We start from the raw sequence: 18,368 nt of genomic DNA, 5'->3' as shown, positions 1-18,368 counted from the left end.
CATACTTCACTGTGTCAGGGATGCTTCTCCATCTTAACTCATTTCTTCCCTGAGAGGCTGGTACTACTGGGCCTTCAGTTTTAAAAGGAGATGGTAGCTTATGTGAGTTGTCAAGATTCCACAGGCAGTAAGTGGTAGAAGAGAGGCTCCAGTGTCCTTGTACCAAAATTAGTATTACCCCTGAGCAGTTTTAGTTTTAGGAGCAAGGCCTTGCTTCATCCTTGCAAGATCTGGCAACACATTAAATTATTTTCAGTATAAATCTAAGGAGGAATCAAAAACATTTGTTTTTAGGGGCCAGTTCTTGTTATTTTGGTCCTAGGTCTATGGTAACAAGCACTAGGATAAGCTACCAGAAGAGAGAACCACAGAAATCCAGCTCTGAAGGTTGCTGAAGGTTGGCCCTCACTTCAGATTGCAACAGATGGCTTTGCAAATATGCAGCAACAGACACAAACGCAACACAGAAGCCCCTCTAGACATTTCAGCACATGAAGTATTGTGGTACCAGAGAGTAATTGAAGGTGATATCTGGAGTGTGAAGCATCCTGTGGAGAAAAGAGCAAGAAGCAAGGATGCCCTGAGCTGTGGGAACCGCAGCGCCTGGTGGGAGGGATGGAGAGGGAGGGAGGACACAGTGGCCTGAAGGCCATCAGCCTCCAGTAGCACAGGAGGCTCAAACAGAGCAGATGGAGAGAGAGGAACGCACCCTGTCAGCTATTTATAGATGCTGAAGAACCAAGGTGGTTAGAGGCCACGGGGTCACCACAAACTTCTCGGGAAAACTTCTTGCCATCTACTTATTCCAAATTAACCTTTCCCGTTTTTGAGGGGAGAAGGAAGAAGACTGAACACTAAAGGAAAAAGAGAAAAAAGCTCCTTATATACCATTTTGTCTACTTCACATTTATATATAAAGTATACAAGTGTGCCACTGAGAGAGTGTTATATTGTCTATGCGAATATACTCACACCTATTTTCATCTATATTCACTTCAAAAGGTTTTGGGGAGAAAAATGAAGCAAAGTCTACAAAATTCAGGGTAACAGCTTTTAAGACTGTCCGTGTGGTTACTGGAAGCAAGGTCTACCTAACACCTCCAAATAAACATACCCAGACAGTCAGAGAGAATAGTTCAAGGTGGGACGTGGGGTTGAAACCAGTTTTCAGCATAGTCTGCACACAGGAGGCACCTGGGGAGTTTTAAACCCACCGCCACCACCTGGCTGCCACCTGCCTGATCCTCTTGACAACTGCCTGGGCACCATGGGGTTCTAGCATGTGACCTCAGCAATAGTGCCAATGACATGGCCTTCTGCCCAAGGAGTGAGCCTTAGTCAAGTTAGCTGTGGGCTAACTTAGAGCCTTGTACAGAAACAATCAGCTGGAATGCAGAAAGCAGGCGCCCCGCCCGGGCCTGTCTGTCCAGTCTGCCACACAGAAGTCTCAGGTCAGAAGCTTCCGAAAACCACCCATCCAGATTAAAATCTTGAGAAGCAGTCAAGCTTCCTGAAATAGGAACTCATCTGATTTATAAGTAAATAATTAGCTGGGCTATGGTGGCGCACGCCTTTAATCCCAGCACTTGGGAGGCAGAGGCAGGCGGATTTCTGAGTTCGAGGCCAACCTGGTCTACAGATTGAGTTCCAGGACAGCCAGGGCTTCATCTTGGAAAGAAAAATAAAAAAATTATGCATTTCAACGCTATCCCACGTGGCTTAGAGAAAGGGGGTTCTTGCTAGAATTTTACCTTGAAATTTGAACTTACCCTAGAGTCTAGCTTCTTTCTATATTTGATATGGTGTCAGTGACCCCATTTTACAACACAGTACAGGATGGGTCTGTTACCAGAAAGCCAACTTTAAAAAGGAGGTTTGGCTGGCAATTGTTAGAAAGCCACAGAATTTTAAGGTACCTCATACGGTAATGTTCTAAACTTAGACCCACGATTTTATTAACAATCTTGCAAAGTGCAGTTCACAGATGGCATCTACTCGCAAGTTCCCACTCTTTCTTTCGGGTTGCTGTGCCCACCTGTACTGTCTGGTTAGTTCTGCCAATCCTGGGCTTTTTCTCATGCAACTGGCTTTTCATATTAAGCTCGCACAAAGTTTCATTTTGGCCTTTCCATACGCATATTATACTGTCTTCATTCATCTCCAGTGCTTGATCCCCTACTCACCCACCCCCTTGTTGCTGGTTCCTCTTCCCTAAATGCCCCAGCTCAGCTTGCATGCTACTCCACAGGAATTCAATTACTCCCCACACCCTCTAGGTTTATTTGCATTTGCTCTTGGTCTCCTCCCCAATCAGTTTCTTGAAGTAGGATCTCCTGTAGCCAAGGCTGGCCTTGAACTTCTGATCCTCCTGCATCCATCTTCCAAGCACTAGGACTCCAGGGGTACATTTTCATCACACACTCTATGAAGTCTAAATCCAATATAGTACAGAAAATATACTGAGTCCTGCTTTGGGGGTGGGGGGTGGCAGTTTCGAGACAAGGTTTCTCTGTATAGCTCTGGCTGTCTTGGAACTCACTGTGTAGACCAGGTTGGCCTTGAACTCAAGAGACCCACCTGCCTGTGCCTCCCAAGTGCTGGGATTAAAGGTGTGTGCCACCATGCTTCACTGGGCCACAGTGAAGTTTCTTTATCCTTTCACCTACTGATGGACGTCTAGGCCAGTTCCGTTTCTTAGCTATTTTAAACACTGCAGCAATCAATATGGCTCTCATAACTAGCTCTGTGGGAGCATCCAAGAGGAGGATATTCTGAATGTAGCTGACTTTAGCTTATTTTTTTAAACTTAGTTATTTTCATGTTGTCAAAAACATACATATCTGCAAATTAACATTTAAAGTCATTATCATGGGGCGCAGCTCAGTTCAGAGCATTTGCCTAGCATGCAAAAGGTCCTCCTTACACTGATCCCTAGTAGCTCTACAGAAAAAGAGAAAAAGGGTTGGAGAGATGGCTCAGTGAATAAGATGTCTGTGAGTCAGTGTGGGACCCCAGTTAAATCTCCAGTATCCATCTAGAAAGCCAGTGTGAATGCAGCTATGAATGGGTGCATCTTTTATTCCAGAGCTGTGAGGTGGAGACAGAAGGACTGGGGCGAGGCTTACCTCCTTAATCAATGAGTTCCTGTCTCAGGAATAGGCATAGAGTGATACAGGTGTATAGACCTTATACACTCATATATATGCCTGAATTATACACGTTATACTCTCAAACATACACATAAACAAGAAATAATGAAAAAGTAAAACTTGAAATAACACCTAATAAAAAAATCTAATTTTTCAACCAATTCTCGAATTTAAATACATATTAAAGAGAATAATCCTTAACAGGAAAAAGCAGCGAAATGTCATTTAATTTACATTGCAAACAACTAAACATTATATGGAAAATTATAAATAGTAATTTATAATAGTAAGGCGGTAGGAGGCACATTGCTGGGGAGTAGAGCCTGAAACTGGAGAACAAGTCTCACTGTAACAAGCACGAAGACCTGGTCCCTGACAGAGATAAAGAGTTCAGCGACAGACTACAGGCACTGAGATCATTGTACAAACTGGAGATTAACACAAAGCATTCATCTTGATAACAAAGTGAGCCCCAAGAAATGGGATCACAAGACAAGATATACAACCAGTATTCCCAGCTTGCTTTCTTTTTATTTTTCTAGATCCAGCGTCTCACTAGCTGGCCTGGTACTTACTATGTAGACTCATGGAGACCATGAGGGGAGCCTGCCCTGCAGGCCAGCATTACCACGCCAGGCTATTTACAACATTCTAATACAAAAGCTCCTTGTCAGGTCTAGGGATGAGAGTACAGATGCCCTGGAGAGGAGAGAGAAGGGGACTGGCCCGGGTTCTCTGTGTGAAAGTGCGTCGGCTCGCAATCTCAGAGCACAGGCTGCACAGGAAGGAAGAAAGGCCTTGTGGATAAGAGAAAAGGAGAGGAAGCCAAGATGGGGTCAGATAGACTCCAGAGCTGGGAATATAGCTGGTGATCAAGAACTTGTCTGATATGGACCTGGCCCTGAGCTCAGTTCCCAGAATCACAGAACAGCAAGCCACCAAACAGAACCCTGGGTTCTGGGCTCAACATGACCTCATTTCAGAGACTGCATTAGCATCAAGCACAAAAATATCTCACTTTGAAGTGATTGCAGCTTACTCAAAAAACTTAGTGGAATGGCTAAAATGAAAACCATCAAATCAACAAAATATACAAGGGCCGAAAAGGATGCAGAACAATCTCACAGGACGCTCACAGAAAAAGGTGTACAGCCACCCTAGAAGTGGCAACGTCTTACACAATCACATTGGAGACAACAATGTAAGTATCTGCCTTAAATGAAAACCAGTGACATAAAAACCAACATATGAATATTTGCAACAGTTGTTTCTCCTACCCAAACCTAGGAGTGACTGGATATCCTTAAGTTGGGGAAGCACTAGGCTAAGGCAGGGAACTACCAATGCACATCACGGTGTGCTCAGATCTCAAATACATTAGGCTGGGGGGGGGCACCCCTGCAAAGGTTTCATGGTATGTTTCCACTTAAGATTCTGGAAAAAGTCAAAGCAAAGATGGAAAATAGATCAGTGGGTGGGAAATGAGCCAGAGGGAATTCTGGAAGACAGGACTCTAAGTCCTATTGACAGTGATGGTTATACATCTAGCTACGTTGACAGTCTACTGAAACAAGACATTTAAAAAAAAATTAAAAACTCCTCTACTAGCCGGGCATGCCTTTAATCCCAGCACTCGTGAGGCAGAGGCAGGCAGATTTCTGAGTTCGAGGCCAGCCTGGTCTACAAAGTGAATTCCAGGACTGCCAGGGCTATACAGAGAAACCCTGTCTTGAAAAAACAACAACAACAACAAAAAAACAAAACAAAACAATAAAACCACCTCCTCTACTTATTCAAGAATTTCCAATGTATTGATTTTTTTTTTCTGGCAACTTTTATGGAACGGTCTACTGGGCTATCTCATCTTTCCAATGCTCAATCTATTAATCACTATTATAAAGGATGTGCCCCCAACTCTTGGACCAATTGAAATTCCTCTGCTAGGAGAATCCAGTGGAAACCTCAATCCAAAGTAATGGCTTTAAAATATCATTCCAGTTTTGGAATGTTTGACCTTTTTGTCCCTCTTGGGCATCTCTCACTTCTCTGACTTGGCTGTCTGTCTCTCCCTCCTCCATTTTGAATGGTTGTCTGCAGTTTTTCTTTCTGATCTTTCCTGGAGTGGCCTTCAGACCTGACCTCGTGTCTGTTCCTGCAGGTTCACCCTTCCAGTTAACTATGTGGTATCACTACTGACAGGTCCCTCGTGTTGCACACTTTTCCACGTCTAAGACAACCCGCCTTTTCTCTTACTCAGTTGTACTCACTAATATGTTCCGGTCAAGCTTAAACTAATGAACCAATTAAAAGTGGATCGCCCTGTGTCTCCTTTTTACCTGTGATCCTCTGACATCTCAGAGTCCCAAACCGGCCTCCTTTTTATGCTCACTGACAGGCCAGTGCCTACCTAGCTCTATCCAGGGACCTCAGAGTTAAGTCTGGAGACCAAACTCTCTCTCCTTTCTTCCTCCATCTGGTCTACACAGCTGCTTTGAAAAGAAGCCCTCCTTCCAGGTTCCAGAGCAAACCGGCATCTCTCATACGAGGTTGCCCCTCAAGCACAGCTGTCCCAATGGGCAGGGTAGGGAGGAAAGGGACTTCCCTAGGAGAGGGTGTGTTTGTGCTAAAGGTGCAACAGAGCTCTTTAATTCTGATTAACAAAGCTTTATCAAGACAAGCCTTCCTGCTCGAACAATACTGTTGCAGCCTCTTGGCTTGACCTTTGGCCTCAACATATCCATCATCCCTAACTGATTTCCCTGGACACTCACTTTGAGCCTTTCACATTTGTCTGGTCAGGATGACGAAACTTTAGCTCCTCTCCTGTGTGTCTTTCCTCCCCCCTCTGACTACACATCACTCCCTGTTGTCTGACGGTTAAGTGCTAGCTGCAGCAGGTGCTCCGGGATGACCACAGCCAGAGTGATCCATCCTTCCTCCACTGAACCCTCACAACCCGCACACACTGGCCTGTGGATTTCCTTACTAAATGCAAAGATCATATTCATCAACCTTCCAAACCCCGTCACTTTAATAACCCATGGAAAGTACCCATTCTTGGTTGAATTAGTCTAAGCCTCCATGTCTTTAGTTCTTGTACTAACAAGACTTGAGTATGTTTTTTAAAGCTCTTCGAATAATTTGTTTTCAGGTATCATGACACAAGTGTGTGAATTCTTTAGAGACACACATACCTAAGCAATGACAACAGCTGACTTCTCTTTAACTTACCAGTGGTTCTCAGAAGAAACCACTGACTTAGCGAGATGTGAAGTTTGCCCCCTGAAGCAGCAGCAATTCTAGCTTCTAGGATCTGAATTTCAATAGGGAGGGGCTTACGTCACAGCATAAGCACAACCTGAGTGTCTACTTTCTATGCTTATTTGGGGACAACAGAGGCCCTTCTGGCTAAATGAGACCATAAAGATCACTTTTTACTCTGGAAATTTTCATACAAGATACATGACCACAGTAAGTAAGTCTAAGTCTGGGCTGGAGAGATGGCTCACTGGTTAAGAGCACTGACTGCTCTTCCAGAGGTCCCAAGTTCCAATTCCCAGCACCCACAAGGTGGCTCACAACCATCTGTAATGGGATCTGATGCCTTCTTCTGGTGTGTCTGAAGACAGCAACAGTGTACTCATATAAATAAAATAAATAAATGTTAAAAAAAAGGGGGGGGGAGTCTAAGTCTTTCCACCAAGAATCCTGATTTAAAAAAAAAAAAAACAACAAACTCCATTCTAGGTTGTAAGTAATAGCTTCCAATAGAATGGGAACAGATCTCACCAAAATATATGGGCATTAATTTATTCCTTTGCACATCAGAGTTTGGGCATCACAGATTAATCAAAAGCAGCATTACATTTTAGCTCTGTGGTATCTTTTTAAAGGAGGTTGGCAAATGGGATTTGTTCTGTGTAGTTCATTTCCATAGCTTGTGACCATACTAAGTGACACACAGAATTCCAGCTCCTAGTTTTGTGATGTGATAACCTAGGAATTTGCTCAAAATAATATTCTAATAAAAAGGACTTGACATCCTCTAGTGGTGAAGCACAAATCTGTTTCTAAGACAACTGCATTTTCTAGTTCTTGCTTCCCTTTGACTATGGACAAGGAAAATACCCCAGTAAACCAAGAACTGTTCTACCTCAAGAAAAATGACTTTTTAAAAATAATATAATTATAAAAATTATAATATTATCACAACCCTTGAGCAAAAGCTAAACATATCTGCAGAACTGTTTTCTGAATGTTGCATTGATATAGTAGCCTTTAAATACATACTATGCTGCCAAAGTTCACTCTATTTGAGTCCTATACATACACAAACATAGGCCTTTAATCTTGAACATATCACAGGTATTGTTTCTGTAATAACCCAAGATTTTAACCTCAAGTCTTGAAATATAGCCTTAGCACAAGGACATAATTTAAGAACCACTCAAGGTTGGATTCTACCTCAAAGTAATTATATACAAAAGGAATACAAAGGGAATGCTTCAGGAAAGAAGTTGCTGTTTGTGGCTGAGAAAGAGGACACACAGGGAATCTGGGACTTAGGAGGCTGAGGTGGCGAGCTCAGCAGGAGGACTCCAGGAATACATGGCAAGATCCCCATCTCAAGCAAAAAAGACAAAGGGAAAAAAAGTGGCATTTTGAGGTGGTAACTCTTACTTCTTGGTGGCAATAAAACACAGGCTTAGGTACCCCTCTCATTCAATAAATAAAATCCCATATAAACCTATGATTTAAAAATAATAAACTGAGGGCTGGAGAGATGGCATAGCATTTAAGAGCACTGACTGCTCTTCCAGAGGTCCTGAGTTCAAATCCCAGCAACCACATGGTGGCTCACAACCATCTGTAATGGAATCTGATGCCCTCTTCTGGTGTGTCTGAAGACAGCTACAGTGTACTCACATACATAAAATAAATAATTCTTTAAAAAAAAAAACAAAACTGAAGTTCTACATTCAGATAAAAGTCACAGGGTTTACACATGTAGAGCATAAGTTGTCAACATTCAACCTGTGTTCTCTCAAAATAGGGTCGCCTGGATTTTAAACAATGCATTTCCAGGTCAGGGAGACAGCTCCGCAGGTTAAGAAGCCTGCAGGTAAAGAGGCCTGCAGACCCGAGGCCAGTCACTAGGACCTACACAGTGTAAAGAGAACCGATTCCCACAGGTTGTTCTCCGGCTCCCCCACCACCACCACCACCACACACACAAATACACAAAATAAATGTAATTAAAATATGCTAAGAGCCAAGCATAATGGCTTACTCTACTGGGATTCCCAGTAGAGGTAGAAGGATTTTGAGTTTGAGGTGAAGTCTGGAATAAATCAGAGCTAAAGCCTAGTATGTACCTAAATATGGATACTGTCTCAAAAAACCAAACTAAACCAAAAATACACTTTACATTTCCTTTCTTTAGCATCCACCGGCACAGGTGTTGTTGAATACTAAAAGCAAAAATAGAAAACTGGGGGAAAATACATGACCAGAAATATATAATATACACACACCTATGTATTTATGTGTTGGTCATATATAAAACATGTTTATTTGAAATTTAAATCTCAAGGCAAAGATGTGGAGGAAATGTAATAGCCAATAAATTCTACTTTTAAAGATTTTATTTATTTATTTTTTATATATAGGAGTACATCATTGTCTCTTCACACACACCAGAAGAAAGCATCAGATCCCATTACAGGTGGTTGTGAGCCACCATGTGGTTGCTGGGAATTGAACTCAGGACCTCTGGAAGAACAGTCCGTGCTCTTAACCGCTGAGCCGTCTTTCCAGCCCCAAATTCTACTTTTAATGAAGAGCGTATTTCAGGCTGGTGGGATGAGTCAATGTTTAGGTAAAGGCACTTGCTGCCAAACCTAAGTTTCAGTCTCAGAATCCACTCTTAACAAGTTACCTTCTGATCTCCCACACGCAAGCTGTGGCACGCATACAACGCACCCCCCCACACTCCACACACACACAACAAAGTAAATAAATATAAAATTGAAGAAGACTTAAGAACACATGGTTGATTTTGCATCCAGTTAAGACTCATGAATCGTTCATTCCTTAACACGACCAGGCACGGGATATACTCCAGTTGCAAGTTCGTTTATGTCTGAACAAGTACCAATGAAGATCTACAAAGCATTCAAGGACAAACCAATGCCTATTAAATCACTAACTCCCTCCCCCCCCCCCCCCAAGCTGTTACTTATCAGTGTCTTATTCACAACTAAGAATGCCCTGGGCTGGGCAGCCGGTAGAGCTCCCAGCTCATTAAGCTCCCTAAACAATTACTCAGGCATCGCCTCTACACCCAGACCAAAATAACGATCACCGATCTTTCAAACGCAGAAGACAAAAATCAACCACCTTTCAGGATGTAGCGGGACATGGAAATAAATTCAGGACACTGTGTCAATCTTAACCTCAGGTGGAAATCATTAGAGTTTAGGTACATTCGCAGATACATATTGGAAAACACTAAGCTCTATGGGTCTTGCGTGTTAAAAATAAGCACGCCCTCTAAATGTTGTGGTGGGGGTGGGAGGTGGAGCGAGTTTTGCATTTAGAAAACAATCACTTCTGGTTGTGGGTGTACAGAAGCAGTAACAGCTTGCAACTGCGGGGTCTGCAACTTAACATTTCTTTAAAATAACAAGGCGCCTCCCGCCCCCACGCCAAGGGTAGGAAGGTACGAGAACGGCTTACTTGGCCAAGGATTAGAACAGGGGGTTAAGAGGGAGGGTATGATGCGCAATACAGTCCCCGACAACGAAGAACAAAATCACGAGGGGGTGTGGGGGGACTTGGCTTCATGGTAAGGCGAGATGGATACGAGTGCGAAGACCTTCCGAGGCTGTGAGCTATGTCCCTGCGTGTCCCCGGTGGCTGTGCTGGAGGCAGATTGTCAACAGCGAGCCCGGGAGGCAGAGCCAAGGCTCCAGCTCTGGCTTTAGAGCCACAGGAAGAGTCGGGCTCCGTGCTCTGAGTGAAGGCCGAATGCCGAGGTCCGGAGCGGGTCAGCCGCTCACCGGTGGCTCAGCCATCCGCCGGACGCCTCGGCTCGGGCCCCGCTCCCCTGGCCGCCCTGGGCGCCCCCGCCGCCCGGAGGCTCAGACTCTCACTCTTCCCGGGACCCCCGACAGCCCCCGGCGCGCCCCCGCCGCTCGGCCGCTCGGTGGCTCAGATTCTCACGGTTCCCCGACCTCCCCGGCGCGCCCCCGACCACCCCGCGCGCCCCCGACCTCCCTCCCGCGCGCCCAGGCCTGCTTCCACCTGTTGTGGCCCGCGGGCGCTCGGCGGTCGACAGTAGCGCGGACCCCGAGGGGTCGCTGGCCCCGGGGATCGCGACCCCCGCCCACTCCCGCGACCCCCGCCACCCCCCTCCCGTCCCGATCGCGCCGTCACCTGGGTCGCTCTGCGTAGCGCCGTCGCCGCCCCTGTGGCCGTCGCCGCCAGCTCCCTGCTCCGCCATGGTGCTCCGATGACGCGCGGGGAGAGCCGCTCCGCCCTCTCTCCCTCGGCTTCGCTCCCGCCGGGCCCCCGCCCCCGGGGCCCGCGGCCCAGACAGGTGAGCGGCGGCCTGCGCGGGCGTGGGGCGGGGACGGGCGAGCGCTGGCCCGACGCCGCCGGGGCTCGGCGCGCCCCCTGGCGGGCAGGTGCGGCGTCGCAGGCACCCCGACGGACGAGGTCGGAGCTAGTGTCCCAGGCGGCGGGTCCTAGCCACCGCCGCGCCCGAGCGAGCGAGCGAGCGAGCGAGCGTGACGAGCGGCCACCCGCAGCCCCGGTACGGCGGCGACGGCGTTCGAGCGCTCTGTTCCCCTTTGAACTCTGAAGCCGCCAGGTCAGTTTCGGCTCCGTGCGGACTGGAGTTCGTGGCGACAGTCGCCCAAGGAGCCGATGCCACGTGGAGAGCTGAAGTACACCGGCTGGCCTCCGCGCAGCAGATCCCAACTCCGCCTGTGTTTTGGGAAACCTTCGCCGGTGACCCTAGCTTTTCCGTGTCTGATGGTCCAGCACGCACGTTAGTGAATCCTGCAGGGACTGGCGTGGCGTTTCTTTTTCTTCCTTTCCGATTAGTAAACTGTCTTGTGACTATCTTGTTCAGAGGGACCAGAGGCGTGGGGTAGGCAATTTTAAAAAGAAACATTAGCGACTGAGAAACACATTTTCTGCCCGAGCGGGCAAAATAAACGATAAGCAACAAACTGCTGAGGGGGTGGCTAAGTAACCTACAGAAATGGAAACTGAAGAACAGAGCAGCCTGCTGATTCCGCCTGCTCACACAGAGAGGCACGTGCCCACCCTCGGTTAGCAGAACAGATCCAAAGGAGCTCTTTATCCTTTGAAACCCCACATAATGTACCGGAGACAGAAAAGTGTCAGAACACAATCCTTATTTACAAGAGCTGTCACTCTAAGCCCAGGATTGGAGTGTATCACTTCATTTACAGGCTTTCTGGTAAAACCACCAGGCCCACAGTGGAAGAGGCAAACACAGCTTTGAACCGTGAGATAGTCCTACATCATGTTCAAACCAAGCTTAACTACGCTTCTAGTCCCAGGTAAGCAGAGACCAGGTTGCTGGCCTCAGCACAAGCACCAGGAAAGATGTCTGACTTTGTGAAATCAGGAGAGTCCAGGACAGCTTTCCTTGAACGGCAGAATCTTATCTGAATGTAGTTGGTTCAACTATTTGTTCCAGGCTTCTGACTGGCGTTAAGTACACAAGTCAAGACAGTATTCATACTAGATGCTTCTGTTCTGTGGGTGTTATTTGTTTAGCTCTCTTATTGGGTTTTTACATCTACCGCTCTTTCGACCTTTATTCCACCCTTCCAACCCTAAGTAGTTCAGGAGAGAAAGGTGAGAGAGGAAAGAAAGGGGACCTAGACCTCCATAGGCCACTCCCTGTTGATTGGGGCAAGTCCAGTTGTAGTCCAGCAATAACAAAGCCAACAACAAACGGCTCCTGACTCCCTCATTTATACCCCTCCAGAGTGCCCAGAATTAAGCTATCTGCAGCTGGCAAAGATCACGCCCCTGCTAGTGCTGGAGGCTGATGATAATCACCTGCTATGAAGCAGCCTCTTATCCCACACCTGGGATTAAAAAAAGAAAATTCACATAACATAACTGGGATTTTTAAGAACCCAAAATTCTCAATACACCATCCCACCTTACTCCCTGAAGCAGGAGGGTCATCAGGAGTTCGAAGCCAGCCAAGGCCAAATAATGAGACCCTGTCTCAAAAAGATAAGTCATTGAGGAGTGTTTGGCGGTAGTAGACCCAGTGTGAGCTTGCCCTCCTGTTCTTTTTTTTTATTTGTGTTCCAGTTGTTCCAAGTTAAATGCAGCGAGGAGGACACCCATTTGCACCTAAGGCCTTGGTCAGGTTCCTTGTTCCAAACCTAGTTTGCAGTGTCTGCTACACAGGAGATGGTTAATTCAGGGAGGGAATGACATCTGTTAAATGTCAGATGCCACCATACTGTCCTTTAGGTTGTACTTTTTACTAGGAACACAGAAGCCATCTGCCTTGAGTTCACACAAAGTTTTCCTGATCCCCCACTTCCCTTCCCAGGGGAAGAGCTGAGCCTCTGGCACCCTGTTCCCATTCTGCCTCCTTTTCTCCCCATCCCCTGGATACCTCTCCAACCAGGGCCATTGGATAATGTACAGTTTTTCTTGCTCATCTATAGTAGCTTTCCAAGTCACAATATCAAGTTGCTACATGCTTTCCTATCAGTTGTCCCCTAAATGGCTTCTGCCTCCACCTAGATTGCTGGGATGATGGGGGATACCACCGCCCTCACTAGATATTCTGTGGAGTGGATCCTGCCTTATTCTCTATTGGTTCACTCCCAACTAACTAGAGTTTTACTCCTTCCCCAGACTCCTTTGTTGATATAGATCTCTCTTCTTCTTGTTTCCTCCGACATCATACTCTCCAGAGTTTAAGCCACATCTTTCCTATCTCTGCTTTGTCTCTTGGGATCCTCCACCTTGGTGACTCTCAAGTGTAGAATGTATATTCCTGACCTCAGTGCCAACCTTCTCCAATACATTCTTTGGTCGTGTGTGTGTGTGTGTGTGTGTGTGTGTGTGTGTGTGTGTGTGTTGGTTTGGTTTTTCGAGGCAGGGTTTCTCTGTGTAGCCCTGGTTGTCCTGGAACTCACTCTGTAGATCAGGCTGGCCTCAAACTGAGAAATCCGCCTGCCTCTGCCTCCCAAGTGTTGGGATTAAAGGCATGCGCCACCAGGCCCAACTGTGTGTGTGTTTATAGGTATGCATGTAAGGAAGTATGGAGATCAGAGGCCAACCTGAAGGTTGACCTGAAGGACAGTGTTGACCTTTGTTTTTGAGACAGGGCCTCTTATTTCGTCCAGAGCTTGCTTCTACAATTGCTGGCCAGCAAGCCCCCAGGGATCTGCCTGTCTCTACCTCTCCAGTGCTGGGATTACAGGCATGCACACCACCATGCCTGGCTTTTGGCTTTGTTTCTGTTGTTTTTCTGGAAGTTGAACTCAGGCACTTTACTGACTGAAACACTTCCTAGCCTGTTTTCAATATTCTTTGTACAATCCCATCATGATACTCTGCTCTGAATTCAACGTATCGAGAACATCCCGGCTGAGTTTTTACCTTTGAATCTTTCTCTTACCCACCCAGGCTCAGCATTTATCCCATCCTCTCCCTTGCCATCACTGCTCATAGTTCCCAAATCTTTACAAGTCACTCCTGATGCCCTCACTTCCTATTAGCCTGACTCATGCTGGACCCTCTTTCAGATCTGAGACAGGCTCAGAACTGCCCTGTTCAGTTCAATTCCTCTTACTCAGTGTCAGTAGATTATTAATCATTGAATGCACAGCCACTTTACATAGCTCTATCTGGCTCAAAACCTTTTTAATAGATTTCCTATTTCCATATGTGATGTTAACCTTACTCCCTCCCCACCCCTACTCCTTGAGAGGTCCTTGGATCTCTCCCCCTTCTAACTTGTGCCATGATCATTTGAATTTCTGCCCAATGGATTCTACACACTTCCCTCAAAATGTTTCAGATCTCCTTCTGACCTTTGATGCCTTAGTATTAAGATCCTGTAATATGCCTACCTGCCCTGGCTCAGTGGGCTCACACTCTCAATTTCACTAGTAGCGGCTGGGTTTAACACTTGCCCAACCTGTGAAATGTGGGAAGATTTATTGCAAACCCGGCTCTTCAATTTGATGCACAGTTTTGATGGCAGAGGCTTTTCTTTGTCTTCTCCTTGTGTCTCTGGAGAGTTTCCATAAAGCCCGGAACTAGGAGTCAGTTGTCCACAGGTTGAAATGCCCTTGTTGACATCAAGTGCACTATCTACTCTTGGTGGCATCATTTATTTCTCTTCTATAGTGCCACAGCGTCTCAGTCTTCAGAGCCATTTAACTGGGGTTCTGGTAAAGCCGTCCTCCCGCTCTTATAATAGAAGCACCACCATCCCCGCATAACTTTCTGTTCTATGCTATCCTCCCAGGCTCAACTCAGCCTTGGAAAACTTTTCTTGGTCCCCTTCCTACCCTCACCTGAGCGGTAAGAACTACACATAAACCACAGCATGTCCTCTCGGGTAGTCATTTACCGTGGTGCGTGTGTAGTGTGTGTGGAATTCAGTTTGCACACACGTAAAGGCCTGAGGACAACTGTGGAATCTTTTCTGTCCTTCCACCCTCACGTGTGAGTTCTGGAGATTGACAGATCATCCCAAGCTACCCACTGAGTCATCCCACCGGCCCACAGTCAGATGCTCCCGAGTGACATTACCCCGAGATAGGCAGCAACTGAGCCTTCACTAAGTACCTTGCTTGTGCTGTCCTCATTTAATTCTCAGAACAACCCTTTGAGGAAGGCACACCCTTTCCCCATTTCACAGAGGAGAGAACTGAGACAAAGAGGCTAATTTGCCAAAGGCCAAAGTTAGGTGAGAGCTTCCCTCTGTACTAATGAGTAGTTCCAGTCTCCATAGTTAACAGTGAGGTAGTGCGCTCTCTCTCTCTCTCTCTCTCTCTCTCTCTCTCTCTCACACCCTTATGAGAGGGACCATCTCCCACTGGACTCAGAATTGAGGTGTGATTTCATCCTGTTAAATCATTGATAGGGAATTTAAAAGATGTGTTTGGCACTTTTTAAAAAAGATTTATTTTATTTTATTTTTTTGGTTTTTTTTCGAGACAGGGTTTCTCTGTATAGCCCTAGCTGTCCTGGAACTCACTCTGTAGACCAGGCTGGCCCTAAACTCAGAAATTTGCCTGCCTCACCTCCCAAGTTCTGGGGTTAAGGTCATGTGCCACCACTGCCCAGCTAAAGATTTATTTTAAATTATGTATATGTATGCATGTCTCTGTGTGGGTGTGTGCATGATACCCATGGAGGCCGAAGGCAGATTCCCTCGGAGCTGGAGTTACTGGCAGCTATAAGCTGCTTGAAGTGGAGAACTGGGAAGCAAACTTGGATCCTCTGGAAAAGCAGGAAACATTCTTAACCACTGCACCATTTCTCCTATCCCAAGGTGCCTGGTCCTTAAGGTGGCAGGCCTTTTGTTGTTGTATACAGCGTTGCTGTATTGACCCTACAGTCTCACACCTGGCAATCAAGTGCTCTGGGATACAACTGAAGTATCTAGGCCACCTGCACAGGAATCTCGGTTGAGAAGGCCTGGCATGCCGATGCTAAAGACCTTCCTAGCAGGAACCTTTCATGAACATTAACCCACAATGGGATGAGAAACGGGGTGTTAAGGAAAGCCTAGTGGTGGTGACCTGGGAACATAGTGTGTGCTTTAAAGGCTCAGAGACAATGGGAAAACTGTCTGTTATAAAGGCTCAGAAGCAAGGAGATAGAAGCAGAGTGAGGAGGGTGGCAGAGAGACAGACAGACACTGGAGGTGGGAGAGACTGAAGGAAAATGATATGAAGAGTTGGTTGAAAGTGGATAGCTTTCTCCTATGTATATACAATATAAAAGAAGCACTGAAGGGGCTGGCGCGATGGCTCAGTGGGAAAAAACACTGACTGCTCTTCCGAAGGTCCTGAGTTCAAATCCCAGCAACCACATGGTGGCCCACCATCCACCTGTAATGAGACCTGACACCCTCTTCTGGTGCATCTGAAGACGGCTACCGTGTACTTATGAATAATAATAAATAAATCTTTGGACTAACCAGAGCGAACAGAGGTTCTAAATTCAATTCCCAACAACCACATGAAGGCTCAAACCATCTGAACAGCTACAGTGTTCTCATATACATTAAATATATTTTTTTTAAAAAGTACTTAAACCATTGGAATTAATGAGATGACCTGTGTCTTAACGCAGAGGGGACCAGCTTTCTTCAAACTTTCTTTTTTTTTTTTTGGTTTTTTGAGACCGGGTTTCTCTGTGTAGCCCTGGCTGTCCTGGCACTCACTTTGTAGACCAGGCTGGCCTCGAACTCAGAAATCCGCCTGCCTCTGCCTCCCGAGTGCTGGGATTAAAGGCGTGCGCCACCACGCCCGGCTCTTCAAACTTTCTGCAAAGGATTCAGACTAGTGACCTGCCCTCAGAGGTGAGGTGTTTTAGAGACAATCAACCTGTTGCTGTCAAGTGAGAACATTTTCAAGAGACTATTTTATATACTCAGATGCAGTGTGATACACTGTCCTTTTAGTTTCACATAGAAAGAAAGGCCATTTCTATTTTATTGGAGACTTTTTTTATGGGTCAAATCATGACACTTAAATACCTCTCCCTTGTTTCCAGCCTATGGAATGCACATTCCTATGTGTATAGGAAATTAATTTTATTTATCCACCTAGGAGCTCCAGAACTCATCCTGCTTACATAGGAAGGTTCATAAAAATATAATTTTTGGCTCAAAAAATTTCCCCCAGATGTGAGAACCACTAAGGAGACAGAAAAGGCAGTGGTGTCCACTAGGATCCTCTGTCCACCACTTGAGATATGGTACGGTGTCTTACTTTTTCAAGGTAACTTAGGGTCATGGGGAAAATACATCGAGTCTAAAATATTCACCACTCTCTTGTGCCCTCCCCTGCTGTCCCCAGGGAACAGTCGATTCCAGCAGTCCGTTCATTGCCTGAACAGATGTCATAGAGGAAAAACAAAAACACAAAATCTAGCCAAGTTATTTGGTGCATCTACACAGAGTAAGAATTCTCAGGACTTTGTCAAAGTAGCACGCCAGCAATCCTTTTACTTTTATGTAAATATAACACAACAGGTAGCTTTAGAACAAGCTAACACCGCTGTGATCCAGAATGGGCAACTGGTACCGCTCAGTAGTACATAAACCCCTCCAACAAACACACCCTAGGCCAGAAACGCAAGTTACAAAAGACAGTCAATGTGACAATCAGTACAGAGTAGAAGCCATTATTCTCTGTCTCTGCACACTTTAAAAAACACAAAACTTTATACAACGACTGAAATTATGCATTTCTGCTCAGACACTTGGGCACACTACACACACAGAGAACCCTAAAAAGCCGTGGTCACATTTTGGTTTTGTTCCAGTGGGATGCAGTCTCACGAAACAAACGTTCTGTCTTCTCCATGATAAACACTGGGTTGAAACGCAATAGCTGCTGACTTAAAAAAAAAAAAAAAACCTCTCCGTCAAAATGTGTAGACTAAAGCAATCCCCGATGTTACAACTCCAGTCAGGATTATTCTGAAAGCCTTTGTGAAGAAGAGTCCCGTAGGAATTTTGTAGAAATAGAAGTTAGGAAGTTTCAGTGTGTTTTGTCAATTTCTTTCTTTCTTTCTGACACGAGTAAACAAAGACTGGATTTAAAGTGCAGCTTTCTCCTCTCCTCCCGTCGATTCCCCCTCCTACAAGGAGAGCAGTTCTAGATCCAAGTTCAGAATCTCCAGTCAAGGTCACCCTGGTGGCAGTCAGCATTTGTTCCGAAAGTCAATGATGGCCTTCCACAGCGTACACAGCATCCCGCCCCTGTTGAAAGTCAGAAAAACAAACTGAAGAACACGCTAGACTACTCGGAAATGCCCTTGAGACTTCTCCGCGCCCAGCTCCTCTGGTGAGAACATGGCGCGCCCAGGCTTATCAGGCTGTGTGTGTCCTGGGTGCGCATACAGTATCCCACCACCCTTACTCCTCCCCCTCTCATTACCAAAGGTGTATCAAGGACA

The 18,368-nt window shown here is 46.0% G+C and overlaps 2 protein-coding genes across 3 annotated transcripts in view; both read right to left on the bottom strand.

The window, feature by feature from the left end:
- Map7 (microtubule associated protein 7) overlaps positions 1 to 10,705 on the bottom strand; it is a 132,071-nt gene extending 121,366 nt beyond the window's left edge. For both annotated transcript variants that reach the window (XM_029482843.2, XM_021173685.3), the window contains exon 1: positions 10,587 to 10,705. In XM_029482843.2, the coding sequence (XP_029338703.1) occupies positions 10,587 to 10,653 (67 nt within the window). In that variant the 5' untranslated portion in view covers positions 10,654 to 10,705. The remainder of the gene's footprint in view (positions 1 to 10,586) is intronic.
- Positions 10,706 to 17,342: 6,637 nt separating this feature from the next.
- Positions 17,343 to 18,368, bottom strand: part of Map3k5 (mitogen-activated protein kinase kinase kinase 5) — a 208,895-nt gene continuing 207,869 nt past the window's right edge. Inside the window, exon 30 of the mRNA XM_021174435.3 lies at positions 17,343 to 18,171. Within this exon, the coding sequence (XP_021030094.1) occupies positions 18,114 to 18,171 (58 nt within the window). The 3' untranslated portion in view covers positions 17,343 to 18,113. The remainder of the gene's footprint in view (positions 18,172 to 18,368) is intronic.

The sequence above is a fragment of the Mus caroli genome, unplaced genomic scaffold (assembly GCF_978045245.1).
Source record: "Mus caroli unplaced genomic scaffold, Mus_caroli_1 scaffold_9, whole genome shotgun sequence".
Classification (NCBI taxonomy): Eukaryota; Metazoa; Chordata; class Mammalia; order Rodentia; family Muridae; genus Mus; species Mus caroli.
This window is presented reverse-complemented; position numbering and strand designations above follow the sequence as displayed.